Below are 21,787 nucleotides of genomic sequence, written 5' to 3' on the forward strand. Positions count from 1 at the left end.
CTTCAGGGATGCGATCCTGGAGAGGGCGCCCACGCTCTAGCCTGTGGTCCTACACCCTGCCCGTGCAGGCAGCACTGAGCAGACTTGGTGGGCTAACCTGAGCGCATGACGTTGGGAGGGAAGTGCTGGCAGAATGGGTGATGGGTCTGATCAAAACACATATGCATTATGGAATTCCCAAAACTAAATAAAAAAAAAAAGCAAATACCCTTTGGGCAATACAATTTATTCATTATTTTCACCTTAAAAGCTTCAATTGCTGAACGTAAGGCTATAACGGCATTCTTTCTTATGACAAAGCAAAAACTAAACCAAACCAAACCCAAAAACCCAATAAGCCTAATGTCAGAATAAAGAGACAGCCCACACTGGACCTCCCTGGACTGAGTCTAACAAGATGACCACAGTCCTCGGGGGAGGACTTGTCCTGGAGGAGGTGGGAATGGAGGGTGGGCTGGGGGTAAGGGAGGGGGTGGGAGGGGGAGAATAGGGGAACCCATGGCTGATATGTAGAACTGAATGGTATTGTAAAATAAAAAATATATATCACAAAAAAAAAACAAAACAAAAAAAAAAAAAAAAAAAGAGACAGCCCACAGAAAGGAGGAACCACTCTGCTGGGTCAAGTGTGGTGGCACACGCCTTCAGTCCCAGCACTTGAGAAGCAGAGACAAGTGGATCTTTTGAGTTCAAGGGCAGTCTGGTGAGTTCTAGGCCAGGAACTAGTTCCAGGTCAGGGCTATCTAGTGAAACACTGTCTCAAAAACCAACCAACCAAACAACAAATTACCAATTATACAGAAGGATATTCATATCTAGAATATATAAATAATTTCAAATAATGAAACATCAAGACAAAAAATCATCCAATTTATAAACAGGCTATGAAACTGAGAAACAAAGTTCTCAAGCAGAATACAAATGGTCAATAAATACTTTTTTGTTAAATTGCTCAAAAGCCCTCAGCACCAGGGAAATGTAGATTAAAACTGCTTTGAAATTCCACATTACTCCATTTAGAATAGTGTTGTGGGATGTTCTGTATGGCAAATGTGTTGCTCTGACTGGTCAATAAATAAAATACTGACTGGCTAGTGGCTAGGCAGGAAGTATAGGCGGGACTAACAGAGAGGATAAATAAAAGAATAGGAAGGCAGAAGGAGTCACTGCCAGCCACTGCCAGGACAAGCAGCATGTGAAGATGTCGGTAAGCCACAAGCCACGTGGCAAGGTATACATTTATGGAAATGGACTAATTTAAGATATAAGAACTAGTCCAGGATAGGCTCCAAAGCTACAGAGAAACCCTGTCTCAAAAAACCAAAAAAAAGAAAAAGATGAAAAAAACTCATGAAAATGTTGCTCTATAATTTGTTGGGAGAAAATAACTCACTCTTTCGAGTTGTTTATAAACATCATTATCCTTCTTCAAAATTTATCTTTCTTTCCCAAGCTCTTTTCTCAGACTTTCTGCCTCAAGAAACCCTCTCCTTGCTGGCACCTGAGGAGCAGAACCTCCGCCGCCACCACCCCATCTTTTCCATATCAAAATTCAAGTGAACTGTGCCTGGGCACAGCTGATGGAGCCTCCCCATCGATGGCCACCAACATCTTCCTGCAAACACCGTTAAGGATGAAGACCAAGAAAAAGGCCCGCCAGGGTGTTAGATGGTGTCTTAGTTGGGGTTTCTACCACATGAAGAGGCACCATGACCACTGCTGTATTTTAAAGATGGCGCATGGTGAGTGGGAGCTGCGGAGAGAGATACACCTTGCAGACCGCACTCACATGGAAAGTTTTATTGGGGGGGGCGGGGAGGAGAGAAGGGAGCTGAGGAGAGAAGAGGAAGAAGAACAGAAAAAGAAACGGGAAAGGCGGGGAGAGAGGAGGTGCAGACATGACCTTGTGGGAATAGAGAGGGAGAGAGAGATACAGAGGGAGGAGAGACAGAGAGAGGGAGAGAGAGGGAGAGGGAGAGGAATAGACAAGGAGAAAGAGGAAGAGAGAGAGAAATAGGGAGAGAGAGGGAAAGAGGGAGGGAGAGAGAGGAAGAAGGAAAGATGGAGGGAGAGAGAAGGAGAGAGGGAAGGAGGGGGGAGAGGTAGGCGGGGCCCACCTCTTAAAGGGGGACTTGGCACATGCACAAACATGGCTAGGCAAACCTGCCTATGCAGAAAGATGTTGTCAGGACCTTGAGCTGGTCAAGGCACTGCCTGCTTACTGGGAAGATTTCCAAGGGGCCAGCCAGGTAATGCTTAAATGCTGACAACCACAGCAACTCTTAGAAAGGAAAACATTTAACTGGGGCTGGCTCACAGTTCAGAGGCTTAGGCTGCTACTGTCATGGTGGGGAACACAGGAGCATGAAGGCAGACATGGTGCTGGAGAGGTAGCTGAGAGTTCTACATCTGGATCAGCAGGCAGCAGGAAGAGAGAGTGAATCACTGGGCATGGCTTGAGCATCAGAGACCTCAAATCCCACCCCCCAGTGACACACTTCCTCCAACAACAGCACACCAACTCCAACAAGGCCACGCCTCCTAACAGTGCCACTCCCCATGGGCCTATGGGGGCCATTTTTACTCAAACCTCCACAAATGGGTGGGCCATCCTCCACCGCCAGCCAACACTCTGTTCTGTTCTCATTCCCCCTGAACACCAACCTTATTTTCTTCCTTCCTCCCTTCCTTCCTTCCTCCCTCCCTCCCTCCCTCCCTCCCTCCCTCCCTCCCTCCCTCCTTTCAGTGCTAAGAACCCAACTAAGAGCACCAGGTTGAGTCACCCAACCTGTGTTTCTCCTGTGTGGAGCTTCAGCCATCTGCTCTCCAGCCTAGGCAGCTCAGAGAATCCATCTGGAGTTGTTCTTCAGTCAAGTGCAGGCCAGTCCTGCATGGCCAGTCTTTAGTCCTCACTTTAGATGTCTACAGAACAGTATTTATTTACAAAAATCAAAGAATGTAAGTATGCAGAGCACACAGAGGGTCTTGTAGGCGACACAGAACAAAATCTTAAACTTAGGGCCCTCCAAAAGCTCAGCCCACTCAAAACAGTTCCACGCCTTTGTACTAAGTCTGGCAGAGATGGAAGACGTTAGGAAAAAGGTCACTAGGACAAAGTGACGATGACAGATAGCAAGCGTAGGAAATGCCAGATGAACTACGATATACAAATCTCTTTTTGTCGCCCCTCCCAATCTCACCCCCTTCGTCAAAGTGTCATCCTCTGTCAAATAAAACATGAAACAGCACAGGAAGTGGATTCTCTTCAAAAGCCACAAGCCCCAAGGGCCTGCACTTCCTAATTGTAGGAGACACTACGTCAGATATAAAAAGCCTTCCAGTCGCTAAGAAGCAGCCAAGCCCGGGCGCTGTGGAGAGATGTTTCACTGGAAGTCGTCAACAGGGAGGCAAAGTAACTAGGGAGACAGAAGGCCTCAAAGACATCTCAGCAACGGGCTAGAAACAAAGCCAGGGCTACGCTGTGGTGCCGGTTTGGGTGTAAGCAGCAAGTACTCAAGAAGAAGCTACTAGGGAACCTAGAGGCAGAGGGTTCATGGGAAAAGAACTGCCTGATGGCCACACTTGCAGGCACACTGCAGAGTCCCCTGAAGAGTGAAGAGCACTTGGCTTTTATTCCTATATCTACAATAGGGCTCTGATTCAGGACTTGTAGAGACACCGAAATCCCCAGCTACTATAGTCCTTTACATACAACAGCACAGTATGTACACAGAGCCCATGCACAGCCAAGTCTACTTTAAGTCACCTGCAGCCTTACCTTAGCCAGCACAATGTAAACACTGTATATAGAATATGCTGGAGTTCAGGGCATAATGACAATGAAAATACATGCTTGGCAAACACACAATTTTTCTTCTAGTATTTTTGACATGGCTGATTGAATCTGCAGATGCTTGGCCCATGCATATAGAGAACCAATCCGTTTTCCTCCCTACCATAAATCATCACAGAGGCTGTTCAAACAATAGTCCAGGTTATTGTTTCTGGTGCTGACAACAATCTCCTGATTTTCAGCCATGCCTGAATTCTCTCGGGGCTGCTTTTGAGCCACTCAGACAATTCAGCATGACCCCAAAACTACACTCATGTTAGTCCCCGTGGTTGTTTAAATGTGAACGGCCCCCAAAAGGCTTGTGTCTGAATGCTTAGTCCCTAGTCAGTGAAGTGTTTGGGAAGGATTAGGAGGTGTGGCCTTGTTGGAGGAGTGTGTCACTGAGAGTGGGCTTTGAGGTTTCAAAAGCTCATGCCAGGCCCTGCCTCTCTCGTTCTGCCTGTGGATTAGGAATATAAAGCTATACTGCTCCAGCACCATGCCTCTCTGTTCCCACCATGACAATCATGGACTAGTTCTTCAACACTGTAAGCAAGGCCCCCGGATGAACTGTCTTGGTCACGGTGTCTCTTCACAGCAATAGGACAGTAATGAAACAGCATCTGTCGTGGTTTCTGGATTTTTTGTTTTGTTTTGGTTTTCCGAGACAGGGTTTCTCTGTGTAGTTTTTGGTGCCTGTCCTGGATCTCGCTCTGTAGACCAGGCTGGCCTCGAACTCACAGAGATCCGCCTGGCTCTGCCTCCCGAGTGCTGGGATTAAAGGCGTGCGCCACCACCGCCCGGCTATAGATTCTTCTTTCAGTTTCTCTTCTGGTCCTCTCCTCTGCGCTCTGCTCAAACAGCTACGAAGCACACTTCAGAGACAGATCCTGCCCCAAGAGATCTTATTCTAGTAGTACAGAATCCAAACTTCTACGGCGTGAACTTGCTAAGGAAATCTGAAAGTCAAGGACAACCACATCTGCAGCAGGTTATCACAGTGGGGTCAAGGGCATTCAAAGGTCTGGTACAGCCAGACCTTCAGACCAAGGTATCCTCCCATACAGACCGTGTTAGTTTCCTGCTGTTGAGACAAAATATCTGAAGCCAGGTAACTTTGGATCGGAAGTTTCAGTCGGAAAGGGGCTAGGATCCAAGACACCTTTAAGGGGGAAGCCTCCCAATGACGTCACTTCCTTTCAGTAAGCCCCGCCTCCTGTTTCCTCCACATCCCACCAGCCATGGCTGGACAACCAAGCTTTCAACGCAAGCCTTGCCAGATTCGAACTCTCCCAGTCAGATAAACACAAAGACCCTAAGGCTCGATGACGTGAACGCTGTGAAACTGATAAGAAAACCCCAAGAGAAACGGGCCTAGTGCCTAATCCAAGCAGCAACACAGAGAGAAGAAAGAGCAAAGAACAAGGCCAACTTTAGCCTCTCTAGAAAAGTCATCTTCAGATTCTCATGTGTAGAACATACACAGCTAAAAGTGCAATCTTAAATGAGGCAGGGGGAGCACACACGCATTGGCTTCCCCAAACACACTAAAACTCAAAAAACGTCAGCTAATAAGGATGGAAACACCTCACTTGGTGAGCAACTGTGAACAAAATCCTGGAGGCAGGTCTGTCCACTTCCTACTCCCACCCCCCAAAACAAGGCGCTCTATCACTGGTAGGGGAGGATGGCTGTCCTGGAGGGGACCTGGAACTTCTGACGAGTATGTGCAAGCACCTGGCAGGTGCCTGGGTAGATATCACCCGCAGCCAGCAAGGTTCAAAGTCACATCAAGGACAGCTGCCCAGGTCTCTCCTCCCGTGAGGTAAAACCGGCACTTCACCTCTGTGGCTCTCAACGTCACGCCTGGAACAAAATAGTACTTAAAAAGTGGCATTCATCTACGGCTCATGTCGCCAGCCGAAGGCCTCTGATTGAGAAAGGTCTATCTTGTTCCGAAAGACATCTGCATCTGAATGCTGCTGTGGTCACCACAGGCGTCACCCCTTCATCAGCCAATCTAGTAATCTTAGATGGACTGCTAGGGACATAGTCCCAGTCTGTAGCAGTCCTGGAAGGTCGGCCAGGAGCAGTCACCAGGCACTCTGTGAGTATGCAAGGCGAGGCAGGAGGAGCTCGCAGTGATGAGTTCCTGGAGGCTTATGCTCAGTTCCCTTACGCTCTGGTCATGAGTGATCTAGGAGCCGTGGAGTGTGCTTATGAAACTTAAACTGGGAATCGGAAACATCTTCTTTTGTACAATAAACAAATTATTCAAGATACATCTAAAACCTTGCCCTGAAGGTCTAGAACTAACAGTGCTTCCTCAGTGAGCTGACCGAGTCAAACTGATGTTCTCTTTGTGCAGCGATATAATTAATGTTTGTTTGAATCACAACAGCCCGAGGAGATACCCAAGGAAAGCATTAGCTATAAGAAGTAAGTGGGAAATAAGTATGTGAACTATTAAACCGTCTGCCGCTATTCTCACCTAACTTTACAGAAAGGGAAAATCCATTTGCCAAAGTATGGTCTAGACTCTTGTCTACAGAGAGATGCCTTTTCCACATCACTGGGTTATCATCCTGATTGAAACAGGAGGTGGTTGAGAATCAAATACACAGAATGCTGGGTAATCATTCAACTGTACCCTGGTGAAACCACATCACGCCAATACTGTGATCCAGACGCATTCTGAAAGAGGACATGACAAACTGGTTATCAGGCTCTAGAACAGTGGTTCTCAGCCTGTGGGTCGCAACCCCTTTCGGGAATTGAATGACTCTTTCATAAGGGTCGCCTAAGACCATCAGAAAACACCAATGTTTACATCACGATTCATAGCAGTAGCAAAATCACAGTTATGAAGTAGCAGCAAAAATAATTTTATGGTTGGGAGGTCACAACATGAGGAACTGTATTAAAGTCACAACATCAGGAAGGTCGAGAACCACTGCTCTAGAAAGAGCCAACTGGGTGGTGAAAAATTAAAGAATTCAGATACAGCCAAGCATAGTGGCCCGTGTTTATAACCCCAGCATTTAGGAGACAGAGGCAGGATTACAAGTTAGAAGCTAGCCTGTCTCAATGACTAAATGTTTAAGCAATCAATCATACACAGCCTATTATGAAGAACTGGGCAGCCACCAGTGACTATACACACCCTAGAAGGGGCCTGAGAGAGAGGACAGCCATGATCTGAACATTAACTGAAAGTTTTACAGGCGAGAGCCAATTTATTCTGAGGCCCATGGAGGTTAGGCCCAGGATAAATAAACAGAAATCCCAAGGAAACGGACTAGAAGCCAAATGGAAAAAATACCTTGTTAGTACCAATGAAGTGTAAGCAAGAAGCCCACTTGGAAGAAAGGCAGCTGGAGAAGAGTCTCTGATAAAGAAAGGGCTTCCTTGTCCATGTGAGAGCTCGGTAGAGATTCTGCTGACATGGAATCCCAGCTGAAGCTGCAGCGAAGGGAAATGGGGCTGCTTCTCCAGTTTACGCATTTCCTCTGCTCCCGTGGAACACACACGCATCTCCACAGCGCCCGATGGTGCCAGCTCTTCGCTGCTGTCCAGATTCAGGACTGTGGCTGCCTCCAAAACCTTCGAGCCGCCCGCAGGCAGCGCTGAAGTCTATGTGGGCTGTGCTGGCTGCATCACCTTCTGCAGCCTTGGGATACATCCGTGTGTACTCACTCCTCGCCGGATAATTTCAAGTTTACCTTAGAGGATGCAACTCGAGATCTACTGTGGTTTGAGGAATTCTCAAAAGCCACTTCGCCATCGCAGTCCCCAAAGCAAGGCACCAGAAGTTCCTCGGTACTGACCTCAGAAGCCCAGGTGAGCATCCCATCCCCCACGAGTCACCGTGAGCCATGTGACTCCCTATCCACTACTGAGCTGGAGGATCATGGCAGGTAGGAGGCAGCGGTCAGTCAGCACTTCAGTAGGCCCCAATTGTGGAACTAACTGTCTGGGGCTCAGATCTGTTATCTCCAACTACAAGCGCCTTTACGACAATGGCGTCCTGTCCATTTCACAGTGATGGCCTAACACAAACCAGCTACACCTGGACTGCTAAACTTGAAATGAGAGGGCACAAAGTTTCCATGAACTAACAGGACGGAATTTCCCATTTCCCCCTTAACAAAAAGCTCCCCTGTGCCTCATGAAATGGAATGGGAAGTGACCTCTAGGGAGGGAAGTCCTGAGTGAGCATGTGGGGTTGACATGGGCATGGCCAGGTGAAGCTCAGAGGCAAAGCCTCTTTCTGGTCTGAGTGCAAACGTTGACAGTGTTTACAGAAAATACCCACCATAGCTTCCCTGCCCCACATTTACAGCCCGAAGACAGCTCCCCTACAGGGACTGCGCCTCAAGATCAGCTAACTCTGTCTCCTTGCTCAGCTGTATTTAATACTCATGAATCCTTCTCTATCTTCTTATAATAGCCCTGCTTTCCCGTTCAGCTGTATGAAATAACCCCACCTCTCTCTTCGACTACATATACTAAACATACCGAGCATCCAGGATACTGTGGCTTCTCCATCAAGAGAGCCCAGTCCACTCCATCCCTGTACATGTGTCTGTACGTGTGTCTGTCCTTTGTTCGTTCCCTCACGGGCCCTAGTCCCCAGACCCAAGCTGTGCAAGGACTTGGTAGAGACCCTAAGTTAAAAGCCTGAGTTCATTTTTTTTTTAAATGTGAACAATAATAAACTCGGGTGTTAGGGTCACATACCTACATTCCACCATGACCTACACAAGAGCCACTGAAGGCAGGTTAGATGCACACTGGAGTTCAAACTTCTCACTCACCACAACAAAGAAGGAAATAATCAGTTCCAAGATCAGAGTCTTCACACACACACACACACACACACACACACACACACACACACACAAATGAAGAAATAAATAAAACTTGAACACAGCTTCCTTTTCCTCTTTCCAGCTAGGACCTGGTTATGAGGCCCCAGGATACCCCCGAATAACAGTAAAGACAGCTTCCCACCGTATGTGACTGTCTCGGAGTTTGAATACACAGAGAGGAACAAAGTCAGCCTTCATGAACTGGAGTGTCCATCAGTCTTCTGCCCTAGCACAAAGGTCTCCCAGAGGTGATGTGACAGACACATACGCACAGAATCCAAAACGGAAACCCTACTTCCCATCCCCTCCAGGTCAAGGGCCAAGGGAATGGGTGGAGGGAACAAGCGCCCGGGCAGCAAAGGGGCCCTGCAGGACTCAGCAGAGACAAGCAGCAGAATGCAGAGTATTCCACATACAGGCCCAACCCCTTCACTCTGTGGCCTATGCTACCAGCTCAGGAGCTCCAGGCCAGGCCAGGGCCAAAGTGACACCTCACTCCACCCACGTAAGAGCAACAAACACTCCTGGCTCAAGAGACGTCCACATCACCTCTGCTTTCAGGGTCCTCCACTTTCTTCCCACCTCTGCTAACCCTCAACTCCACTCTCTGCCCCCAGCCTTCCCCTCACTGGCCCTTCAATGGGCACAGGCTTCCACCTCAACCGAAACAAGCAAACCTTTGAACGATCCTGATGCCGGTCTCAAGCACTGACCTGCTTCTCTTGAGTGTCTGGCCAGCTCTCTCCATTTCCTCTCTTAGTGCTCCCACCTCCGGGAAAAATGCTCCACTGAAGACAATCTCTCCAAAGGTTAGCAAAAAGGGCTCAGCAGCCCAGTCCCTGGCCTGTTCCCAGCCCTCCTCCTGCAGGAGACCGGCCTTCCCGGACCCCTGACTTTCCTCCTCTGCCTGTTGCCAAAGGTCCCTCCCTGTCTCGGGGCTCCTCACCCTGGCCTGCCCTCACCAGGCTTGGCACCTTTCTTCTTTGCCCCTTGAAAGATGTTGGTTCTCTCAGAACTCTAGCCTAGGACTGAAATGGTTGGTCTGGAAACCGCTAGGGCATCATCTCCACATGTGCGCGTCTTCTGTTGCAAACTGGAGATCCTCGGTGGCTCTCACATCACCCAGCTGCTGAGAACCGCCCCAAGTTCATTCATGCACATCGCAGGAACTCCCTGAATGTCCCCCTTCTTCGCCGGCGATTCCCACTCAGATAGCGGAAGACAGTTCACACTCAGCAGGTGTCCCTTGGTATCCACAGGAACTGGTTCCAGGGCCTTCCCTCCTCACCACAAACACCAAGAGAGCCAGTGCTCAGGCCCCTGGTATAAAATGGTATTTTAAGTAGTGCATGCAAGTAACCTCCACACATCCTTCCACGACTTCTTATGTGTGTAGTGCTGGAGATGACCCCCAGGGCTTCCCGCCTGCTAAGAAGGCACTCACTCCACCACCAAGTTACAACTCCATCGCCCCCACCCACCCTACTTAAAATCATCTCGAGATGACTTACACTGTCTAACAGAAATGCAAATGCTTTGTACACAGGTACTATACTGTACTGTTCAGAGAACAGGTGGGAAAGTCTGTGTACACGTTCAATACAGCCGTGACCATTGGGGGGGTATTTTCAGCCCACGGTTGGCTGCCTCCACATCGTTACAATCAATTAACTGATGCCATTTAATATGAGATCTTTCTGATGCCACTTAAGCTTTTTACTTTAAGAATTATTTACCGGCCGGGCGGTGGTGGCGCTCGCCTTTAATCCCAGCACTCGGGAGGCAGAGGCAGGCGGATCTCTGTGAGTTCGAGGCCAGCCTGGTCTACAGAGCAAGATCCAGGAAAGGCACAAAACTACACAGAGAAACCCTGTCTCAAAACACCAAAAAAAAAAAAAATTTACCAAGTAACTTTTAATGGACGTGTCCTCACCCCACCCCACCCTCCACTGTCTGGTCCCCATGTCTGAAAGGGGGAACAGTGAAATGGGGGATTACAGATGTTGGGGACTCAACATAGAATCATAAAGAGCTAACACATGTGGCTTGAGCCTCAGCAAGGAGACTTACACAGTTTTGTTGTTTGGTTTTTCGCTTGTCTGGCTGTTAATTTCTTTTGAGACATGGATGGTCCGAGGGTGAACGTATGTTCAGAAAAAAGGGCCACCGGTGTCCTCTTCTCTCACCCCCACTGATAGGTCTGAGACAGGGTCTCTCCCTGAACCTGGGGCTCATGTTTTCTCATACAGGCTGGAAGCCAGCACACCCCAAAGATCTTCCTGTCTCATCCTCCTCAGAGCTGGGGTTACAGGCATGGACTGCTGCATGGGAACTAAGATCTGAACTCCAATTCTTATGATCGCAGAGCAAGCACTCTTAACCGATGGATGGGCCATGTCTCCAGGCCCCGCTGGCTGATTTTTTGAGGCAGGGTCTCATGTAGCCCAGAGTCCCGGATCGGCCTTGGAACTTACTATGTAGCTGTAGATAGCCATGTATTCCTGATCCTTCTTTCTCTATCTTCCAAGTATTGGCTTTCAGTTGATTTTAAAAAAAAATTAAAGTGATCTTCTTCCTATTTCATACCACTGGCTAGGAGTATAAACTGATTTTTCAAAATGAACAACTGCTAAATACTTAATATACACTTACGTACTGGGTCCAGAGCTATGCACTTTCCCACACGAGCATCTGTAAGGAAAGTTTCCCAGTACGGAAGTAGTGAGCCAATCATGGAAATCCATACAACAGACTACAGTTAGGTTTGTGGAACATCTGAGTGACACTCGGGGTGACTGAGCCATGGCAATGAGGGGGAGGGAGGGATACAGGGTTCTTTCAGCGCAGCGCTCTTACATTTTGGCACTGTTCCCACTCTTCACAATTATTTCATTCACCAAACAACGATTAAAGAGTTGGAGAGGTTCTCATGAGCAAGGAAGTAAGCAGAGATGGCCTATCCAAGGACTGAGTACCAAGCAGAAGTCTGGACCCAGGTCTGCCCAGAGTCTAACGCCTTTTCTACCTCCTCTCCTCTGCTCTCTCCAGTTCATAGCTAGTTCATCTCAAAGTAGCAAGAGAAGAGGGTGGAGTATGCCTGGACTCCCAAGGCAGTGAGAAGAGCTGAGCAAAGAGGACTGCTTGGGTCCAGGAGTTAAGAGACCCCACACACACTATCCCTGTCCCCCTGATCACTTTATCACAGGATACACTAGAGCCTGCTGCCAGCCAAGAGCTCTGCTTCCAATAGCCAGAGGACTCTGCAGTCTCGGGGGGCAGTGCCAACCTGGTTCAAAAGTTCATAAGAAGGTATCTGGCAAAGAGATCTCAGACTGAAAACTATTCTACTGGCCTCTCTGGAAAGTAGCCTCTCGCCCCGGGTGTTTTGGAAGGTACTAGAAAATCAACTGCAGGAAAGTATCTAAAACCGAATCCCTGGCCACTAAGAGGAAAGAAAAAGGATAAACAGATGGAGCCAGGAGAGGAAAAAAACTAGAAATGAAAACGGAACTGGCAAGTTAAATGTCTAAGTGTATCTGGCCAGGGGGAGGGTCATGAGGGTTCCCAAACAACAGCATCCAGGTTCTCTGCAAAAACGTGAAGCAAATGCCCAGGCTCAGAACAGCCCGAGGGATGCCGTTTTGCTGCTAATGGCCACGGGCTCCAACAAGCTCCCAGGAGGAGGTTCATGTACATACAGTTTCTATGGAAAGTATAACATGACTATTGTTGTTTTTCTTTTAGGGGAATGTGAATATATATGTGTGTAGAACACAGGGGACAACTTGGGGTGCCATTCCTCAAGCACCATCTAGCCCCTCCACCCCGGAGACAGAGTCTCTTACTGCCCTGGGACTTGCTGAATAGGCTAGGCTGGGCTACTTCGGCTGGAGAGCCAGGGATCTATCCGCCTCAGTGCTGGGATTACAAGCACAAGCACATGCTGCCATACCCAGGTGTTTCTTTTCTCCCCCATGGCTTCTTGGGAATCAAATTCAGGTCTTCAGGGCAAGCATTTTAACGACTAAATTATTCCCCACCCCCCTTTTTTTTTTGTTTTTGTTTTTTTTTGGTTTTTTTTTTTTTTTTTTTTTTTTGAGACAGGGTTTCTCTGTGTAGCTTTACACCTTTCTTGGAACTCACTCTGTAGACCAGGCTGGCCTCGAACTCACAAAGATCCACCTAGCTCTGCCTCCCGAGTGCTGGGATTAAAGGTGTGCGCCACCACCGCCCGGCTTCCCCACCCCCTTTTTTTTAGGACAACTTCTCTCATGTGGCTCAAGCTGTCCTCAAACTAACCATCCAGCCAAGGATGGCTTTGAACTCTTGATCTTCCTGCCTGCACCTCCCAAGTGCTAGGATTACAGGCTCCTGTGAGCATGCTGGGTTTATACAGTGCTGTGATTGAACCCGGGGCTTTGTGTGCGCTAGGCAAGCAGCCCAGCAGCCGAGCTACAGCCCCTGGCCTGCTGCTGCTTTTTAAATAGAATCAGATGTCGGAATTAACCAAGAGCAAGAAAGGGAGACGTGCTGCACATGGTATTAATTATTTTCTCTCAGATTGCCTCCCACATGAAGCAGAAGAGAGGGAGAAAAGTGTAACAATGAAGCTCGTACCCTACCCACTGGCTGAGCCTGTAAGGAGCAAGGGGCTAGGATGAAAAAGGAAGGACAGACCTGAGAGGAAGAGGGGGAAAAAAATGGGTCTCTTTGCTGCATCCTCCTTCCCGGTTCTCTGGCTTTGCCAGTGCAGATGCCCCGCCCAAGGGGCACACCCACTCCCTCCAGCTTCCCAGTTCCTGCTCAGAAAGCAGAGACACAGAGGAGTCCTCCCTTTACCTCACGGGAGAAACTAGGCCAGAAAAGAACAGAGGACCTAGGCCTTGGGGGGGGGGGGGGAGAAAGAGGCATCACCCAGGACGCTATGGGAGTTCTGGACAACAATCCAGACACCAACACATTCCTGATGAAAAAGGGAAACAGAGTAGGGATGCTCGGTGTCCTGGTCCCCTTCCTATCAGAAGCCTCAGACACAGATGAAACCTCAGCTTTTAGAGACAGTATCAACATCTACAAGACAAATACAGCTCAGAAGCCAGCAGCAAAATGCTTACATCATCTGTCCTGAGTGCGCTTTGGGCTAATCCTGAACACTTGACATGAACGATCTCCGTCAGATTTCTCTAACAACCTTGTAAAGCTGACTGTTACATCTTCACTGCGCAGGTGAGATGCAAACAGGTTAAGTCACTTGCCCAAAGTCACTGAGATTCCACAGAGAATCTCAAAGAAACTGGGTTCAAATCCAGGGTGCCCATTCTTCACCGACAGGAACCAGAAACGGTGCTACCAGGAGAGGGGGCCTTTCTGCATTCAGAAATGTGTGTTTATAAAACTTGCAAAATATGTTTTTATTACTTACCATGAAGACTAGGCATGAATCCCCACAAGCAACCCGATGCACACCCCCTTTCCAGAAAGGCTTACCAAAAATGGAGGACACAAGAAGACAGACATTAAAAGTTAAGATCCCATGAGGGTGAATCTAGATAGAGCCAAAGAACCAATGCACACACAGTAGATGGTCAATGCCAAGAAGAACATGGGACCTGCCCCCAAAACTAAGGACAAGCTTCACACAACCACCATCTCATCATGAAAAGGAAGTTAATTAAGATGGCCACAACAGCCAAACAGTGGTGGCACAAGCTTTCAATCCTAGCACTCGGGAGGCAGAGGCAGGCGGATCTCTGTGAGTTCGAGGCTAGCCTGGTCTACAGAGCGAGTTCCAGGACAGCCAGGGTTACACACAGAAACCTTGTCTTGAACCCCCTCCCCCGAAAAAAAAAATGGCTACAATGATGGTGAAAGAAGCCAAAACAAAACCATCCAAATGTGCTTTAAAAGAGAAAAATATAGTCACAAATAATATTAGCCATCTTAGCCACGATATACAGTGAATGGAGTGCAGAGGGGAAAAAACGCATTAAACCACATGCAGTCAAAACACTCATTCATATAAAAGAGGGGGGAAAAAACCTCATTAATCCTCCTGTCCTAATCGGGAAGGGAAACAGTCATAAGAGAAAACACACTCACACACACATACACACATACACACACACACACACACACACACACACACCCTCTAGTTACTGGAAGTACTGACAATGTTTTCCCTGTTCAGCCTATTTCTGAAATCTAAAACTGTAGGCTAACAATATAATGTGTTCTCAGACTGTGGAAGGCTACAGGCCACAGAGGCCAGTACCATGATAAGGAAGTGTTCCAGAGTGGGTGTGGTCCCTCTCATCCTTTCCAAGTGCATCTTTATGATGTGGTCAAGATGAGGGGCTGGGGTAAAGAAAAGAAAGGTGAGTTGGCAGACAAACCTCAATCATCAGTCCCTTCCAGCATCAAAGACCCTGACCTGGCTGGACAGCCACCCTGTCCCACTTCTGGGAGGCTAGCATCAGAGTAGCCTTTTCAGATGGGATCTCTACATTTCTCTCTAACTGGGAGTCCAAGAAAGTTTTCCCAAATCAGCAACGAGAAGGAATTATTTTAGTGGTTTTTAAGTTTTAAGACACAGAACAAGTTACTTTACAAAACAACCACACATGGCTGGTGTTAGGACACATTTCTTTATAAAGACCCAACACCTGAGAGGCAGAAGCAGGTGGATCTTTGAGAGTTCAAGGCCACCCTAGTCTACACAGCCAGTTTGAGGGCTACAGTCAGAACCTATCTCAACCACAACTAAACAAAACCATCTAAGCACTTTTCAAACATCAGACCTGAGAAACAGAATTCTCTTATGGTGTGTGTGAGTGTGTGTGTGTGTGTGTGTGTGTGTGTGTGTGTGTGCACGCGCGCGCGCGCGCACTTGGCAGATAGATTTCCAGCTGTTGAGACAGCAAAATCTATTCCTGATGGACGAACTCATTAAATCGATAAATATTTACTACAACTTGCAAGATATGTTTCCATTTCTTATAATGAGGATTGTATTAGTTACACAGCAACTCTTTTATTGTGCTCCAAACCACAGCCTAATAGAGACCTTGAACTGCATCCCAGAGTAAGACCTGGATCTTTATCTCTGATGAGCAGAGACAGACAATATCAAGTTTTTAATGAGAAATTGCTTAACCCCAGTACTTTAAAAATAAAATAAAATAAAATAAACCCTTCTACACATTTTTTGCAGTGATTCTGCTACCTTAAGTGATTTCATTATTTTTATTTATTTATCTATTTATTTTGGAGACAGGATCTCACTACATAGCCATGGCTAGCCACAAACTCACAGAAATCCACCTGCCTCTACTTCCCCAGTGCTGGGATTAAAGAGTGCACCGTCAAGCCTGGCTTCAGTGATAATTTATGCTGGAGTCACCTGGGGAGTACCCTGATCCAGGCCACCCTGAAAAGCAGCTGTTGTTCCAAACACAGGAGAGAGACAGCTGCAAGCAAGGATGTCATGGGTCCTGGTCCTCATTTTAGTATAGGATGGTTTAATTTACTGTGAAGTGATTTAAAATTTTAGTACTGTCTTCCAAAGCGGCTTTTAGATATTTGGGAATACCACTGGGTGACCAAAAAGATTCTCCAAGAAACCAGTTTGCTCAAACCAGACTTTCCTATGGGAACAGAAGGCTGTGAGAACACACATTCCAATCACACGTTCCAATCTCATTCTTAACACTCAGCCTCCACCAAGAAAACACACTGTTGTAAAACCAGTGGGGGGGGGGGCACCAACCCTTTGCACTCCTGTTGATTTCTGTGAGGTCCTGCAACATCTGTCCCAAGCCAGCTTTTACTAGCTCCAACCTTTAGACCCAACTGTCAGGAAATGTTGCTCTTCCTTAGAGGATCTGTGGGTTTTATTATATTTTCGTTTTCCTTTTCTCCTTTTAGTTCCCACAGAGCCTGTTCAACCTGTACAACCCACAGGACATCATCACTTATGGTAAGTTCCATCTTCCCTCAAGGGTCTAATACTGATTCTACTTCTTCCCGGGCCCATTGGGATTTTATGCAGATCAGTTACTGGTCCTTTTGTAGTTTCCCTCTTTTATTGTCATTTAAAGACAGGCCAGAAATGGTGGGTGCATGTCTGTAATCCCAGCACTCAACTGGGAGGTGGAGGCAGGAATAAGGAGTTCAAGATCGTTCTTGGCTACATAGTGAATTCAGGATCAGCCTCAACTCCACAAGAGCCTGTGTCAAAAAAAAGCAGAAACACTTGATCCACAATGCAGACTGAAGGGAATCTTTTCTTTTTTTTTAATCCTGGTTTCCACATTTTCTTGCCCTCTTTTTTTTTTTTTTTTTTTTTTAAGATGTTTGTGTGTTCTGTTCTATATTGCCATCTCACCAACTAAATGTTTCATTTCAAAGATGTTGCCCTGGAATTGTACTGACTCAAAGTATTTAAGATCAAAGATACTGTCAATTCACTGGTGGGGGGCTTTGATACAAAGTGAATCCTTAAAAGAGCAGGGCAGACAACTGCAAGAAATAAAATAGACATAAATCCTAAATCAGACAGATGTCAAAGGACCCGCCCACATCATCCAAAGCCGGAACTAGCCAAGCCGGCAGGACCTAGAATTTACATCTGCTGGACTCAAACTCCACTCCACACTACCTACCAAGACGTTAAATGATATTTTAAGAAAGGAAAATTCTGGGGAACTGCAGCTACAGCTAAATGCTTACGAGTAGTGGTTGCTCTCGCAGAGAACCGGGGTTCGAACCCCAGGACCCACTTGGTAGGTAGCTCACAATCATCTGTAACTCCAGTTCCAGGGGACCCAAACCCCTCCTCTGGCCTCCAGAGGCACTGTAGGTACAAGGTGCACAGGCATACATACAGAGAAACCCCCCCCCCACACACACACAGTAATAAACAAAATTCTGGTAGTTGATCAACACATACATTATATAACACCTGAGGGGGAAAAGGAGTGAATGAAAAGTTGCAGTGTGAAGCTCATGTTTCCCTATGCCCACTCTTTATCCAACAGTCCTACTCCTTCACTCAAAAATCAACACCTCATTCAAGCATGTAGATTTGGTTACTAAGCCCAGAACAGATGAGTACCAGGACAGGAATAATTACAATGTCAAGTAGTAACAGGTGGATGACTAAAATAGGGTGGGCGGGGCAGACAACAGTGTCCTGTGGTTGAACACATCTAAGTACTTAACCAAGACACCAATTGTTGAAATTCTTAGAATACTCCAAGTTTCTTCTATGACCCTGGGCCAAACACACCCTTCTTGAGCCCAGCATCCTAACCAGAAAAAATGATGCTGGAATCCAGTATTCCAGTGACCCTCCCCACCTCACAGGGTACCTCTTCTGCTGAGATCAAAAGGATTTTTATAAAAGGGTCCTGTGTGACAGCCCCGCATAAATAAAGGGTTTATTTTTTTTAATGGGCTTGGTGTTTAATTTCCAAAGGTTCTTTAAAAAAAAAAAAAAAAAAAAAAAAAAAAAAAAAAAAAAAAAAAAAACTGAGGATTTACTGTTTCCAACACTTGCAGTAATAGTGATCCGGCCGAGTCTCTGCATTTCCTGGGTTATTGGCTCAATTAGAACGACATGGGGAGAAGCTATTATACCAGTCAGCAAAAAGAAAACCAGCTTGGAAACTAAGAACCAGGAAAAGTCAAGTCACTTGAAGGGCTGCCAACGTCACCAGCACCTCATTTACAATGCAAAGGTAAAGAGACTCAGAGGGCGCCAGAATCCCAGAGGGAATTACAATTCGTGCGCCGCCAAGCCGCGCCAGGGCACAAACCACCCAGTTCTCACCCGCCAACGCCCTCGGCTCCCAAAAGCTAGGGCTATAAACTTGGAAGGACCGCTATTTTACAACCAAGTTTTCAGTCGGTGAGTGCTGTACTCCAAACAAACTTTTCTGCCTCTTCGGGAAAACTTTAATTCAGACCAAACATTTGAAAAGGTTAAACCTTGAAGATTTCAATTTTAGAACAAGGGCGAAAAGTAACCCCTTGCTTCAAAGACTGTTCAGAATTCATCTTCTAGATGAACTGCAAAGGGGTGCGCTAGCTACAACAGCGGGAGAGAATAAGCCGCACTCTCACTAGCGTCTGACAACGGTGCGCTTCGTTACTTCCACGGGATTCCCTTCACACCGCACACACCCGCAGCTCCGGGGTGTTAACAGCCCTGACAACGCCACTGTATGCTACCAGGGGTGGGACAGCGCGGTGACAATCCTGACATGCTTTGGCTCCCGGGAGGTTAATGAGAATTAAACCACAGCAGCCCTCCTTTGTGGCGCTTTGGCCGGAACAGCAAAAAGGAGACAATGAGCGGTCTGTGCGCAGTTCCACGCGATTGGCTGGTCCCCCCCCCCCCCGAAACCCCTGATGTCATGGACTTGGAATGCAAGCAGGGAGGAAGGAAGGAGAGGATTTGGGGAGGGGGACGCCTCTCATCTCTTTCCCAGGCCAAAAGTCCGAAAGATAAACCCCGATGCATTCTTGAGATGAGTACTCGGCAAAACAGCGTCGCCAGATTCCAATCACTCCAAAAATACAGCCCGCCACAGGAAACAAACCCCGAACAAAAGCGACCCTGCCGAGATATCGTGACAATTCAACGCGCTGCAAACTTCTCAGGATTGCATTTCTAACTCTTCCCATCTACAGCTGAACCGGCTCGCAGGCGGCGCGTTCAGGCTTTGTCTGGGTTTCCCGCACCAGCGGCAATTACACCAAGGCACCACCGACGGGCTCCCTTTCCGCCCGCGGGTCCCAGGGGTCGGCGGGACACTCGGCGTCCCCTCCCATGGAGAAGGAGAGGAACAATGAGGGGCCCGGTTTGGCCACGTAGCCGCCCAACTTCGTTTGTGGGAGGAGGGGGGGCCAGGATGGGAGGAGACGCAGGGTCCCACGGCAGCCCCGACCCAGGCGGATGGCGGGGGCGGCAACTCCCGGAGTCCCAGCCGCGAGGCAAGGCCCCGCCTAAGGGCCAAAAGACCACTCTGGAGCGCCCTCTTCCCGGAGGGGAGCATCCTACAGCCTTCGAGCGGGCCCCGCGGCGCTGCGGGACTCCAGGCGTCCGGGAACCCACCGCCCGCCAGGGCCGCGGCGCGGGAACAAAGCCAGGGCCAGCGCGTGCGAGCCGGCTGCGGGAGCTGCGGAGCGCGCACCTCTCCGGCAGCCTCGACGTCTCCCCGCGGCAGACCCCAGACCGCTCGCTCGCTCGCGCGCGCGCGCGTACCTTGTTCTTGACCTCGGCGGAGAGCCCGTAGGAAGGGCCCTTGTTGAAGTGGGTCATGGCGGTCCCGACGATGGGAAGGGGCTGCTGCGCTCGGGCTCGGGGGTGGGGGTGATCTGTGGCCCTCGGTGTCCCTACTCCTAGCCCCAGCGGCGGCCGCACGGGAGATGCTCGAGCTCGCGCCTCTGCGCGGCGCGAGAGAATCCGGAGCGCGGCTGGGGGACGTGGACGAGGCTTCGAGGGTCGGGTCGGACTCGGGTCCCGCCGAGACTCTGGGTCACTCTGGAGTGGGGCTGGCTGCCCGGCTGGCTGCCCGCTCCGCGGTTCCGCACGCTCTGCCCCCAGCCTGGTCCCCCCCAGACCTCCGGGGATTGGCCGGCGAGCCCGACCAATGGAGCGCCGCCTCCTCCCCCTCTCCTGCTCCGGGCTTCGCGGCCAATGGCAGCACGGCGGGCGCGGCGCTCCCTCCGCGGGTCCCAGCCCCGGCCCCGCCCTCACGCCACCGAGGACCTCAGCGCCCCTCCTCCCGGTTTGGTCAGCCGGCTGCGGCCGCCCCGCCCGGCGCCTGGGGGCTTCCCAGCCGCCGCGGTTCTCATCAACTCCCAGGCATCCGTGGCGCTCCGACGGTGGAGGGGACAGGAAGCTCCCCGAGCTGGCCGTCGCTAACCGGCCACTCCTCCCGGACCACAGCGCGCCCAGATGCTGCGCTGGAAACCCTGGGAGCAGCCTCCGAGCCACACGTCTGGCACAGGGAGGCCTGCATCAGCACCGGCCAGGTCCTCCTCCCCGCGCAGCTGCCGCACCTGTGGGTCTGACCTCTGCCTCGGTCAAGGTTCTTTGCCAAATTCCTGCTCGCTCTGTTTAAACTTTAAAAGCAGTGCGAAAGAAATTGGGAAAGTGCTGTGGCAAAGCCTTGGGGCTTTTCGGGTCCTTTTCTGGATTCGCACCAGTTGCCCTCTTGCAAGCAACTTTACAGGGAGTTCAGCCGCCCAAAAGTCTAAGAGACTGTCGCTCTGCCTAGTTTTTGTTTGTTCCTTTATTTTTAATTAGAGGACTGCCTTGAATAAGGAGTCTACCTGCTTTTGTTTGTTAATCAGAGATCTCTTTGAATCAGCCCTCTGTATTCTCTACTGTCCCCTTCCTTTCTTCTGATCTCAAAGGCAAACTGATAGAGGAAGGTGAGAACAGAACATTGTCCCTTGCCTGTGCTCATGGGACCACACTGGACTGTAGGTCTTCCAAAGGTTAACCCATCTACTTACCCAGAACTACTAGGTAGACTCCGTTTCCGTTTTAGTGGCTTGAAGGCAGCAACTCGGATTCCTAATACTGACCAAGGTCACCACCTCCACAGAGTCACCTCATGCCTTGGCATTCTGGATCTCACCTAGGGTAGGTTTCTGCCCTCTGGGTCCTAAAAGGAGAGTTTTATTTCCCAAATACAAGCTGAGGTTCCAGATGAGACCACAGAACAAGGGGCGGCAGCCTGCTTCAAAAGAGCCCAGACAGCCCAAGTTGAACCTCTCCGTGATAGATACAAGGAAGTATGGCGCGGTATCCCAACCTTGCAATCCCAGCACGGAAAGGATTGCTGTGAGTTTGAGTTGGAGGTCCTACAGCCGGAGCTATGTAGAAAAGAAAAAGACACAAAATTTCTGTCAGCTGAAAGAATTTTGTCGTCGAATCTGTAAGGTAGTGTGATGGAGCAGGGAAGAGTCGAATAGGCGGAAATGTGACATGACTTTATGATTGACGGATCGATACTGAAGGCACTAGGACTAATTAGGGCATTCTCTCTCCGCAAAAAGATGATGCAACTGA

General features: G+C 48.9%; 1 protein-coding gene across 1 annotated transcript in view; it reads right to left on the reverse strand.

The window, feature by feature from the left end:
- Positions 1 to 20,323, reverse strand: part of LOC114701361 (calponin-3) — a 34,002-nt gene extending 13,679 nt beyond the window's left edge. Inside the window, exon 1 of the mRNA XM_028881444.2 lies at positions 19,970 to 20,323. Coding sequence (XP_028737277.1) covers positions 19,970 to 20,026 — 57 coding nt within the window. The 5' untranslated portion in view covers positions 20,027 to 20,323. The remainder of the gene's footprint in view (positions 1 to 19,969) is intronic.
- Between the last annotated feature and the right edge of the window lie 1,464 nt (positions 20,324 to 21,787).

Source organism: Peromyscus leucopus, chromosome 6, assembly GCF_004664715.2.
Source record: "Peromyscus leucopus breed LL Stock chromosome 6, UCI_PerLeu_2.1, whole genome shotgun sequence".
Lineage (NCBI taxonomy): Eukaryota > Metazoa > Chordata > Mammalia > Rodentia > Cricetidae > Peromyscus > Peromyscus leucopus.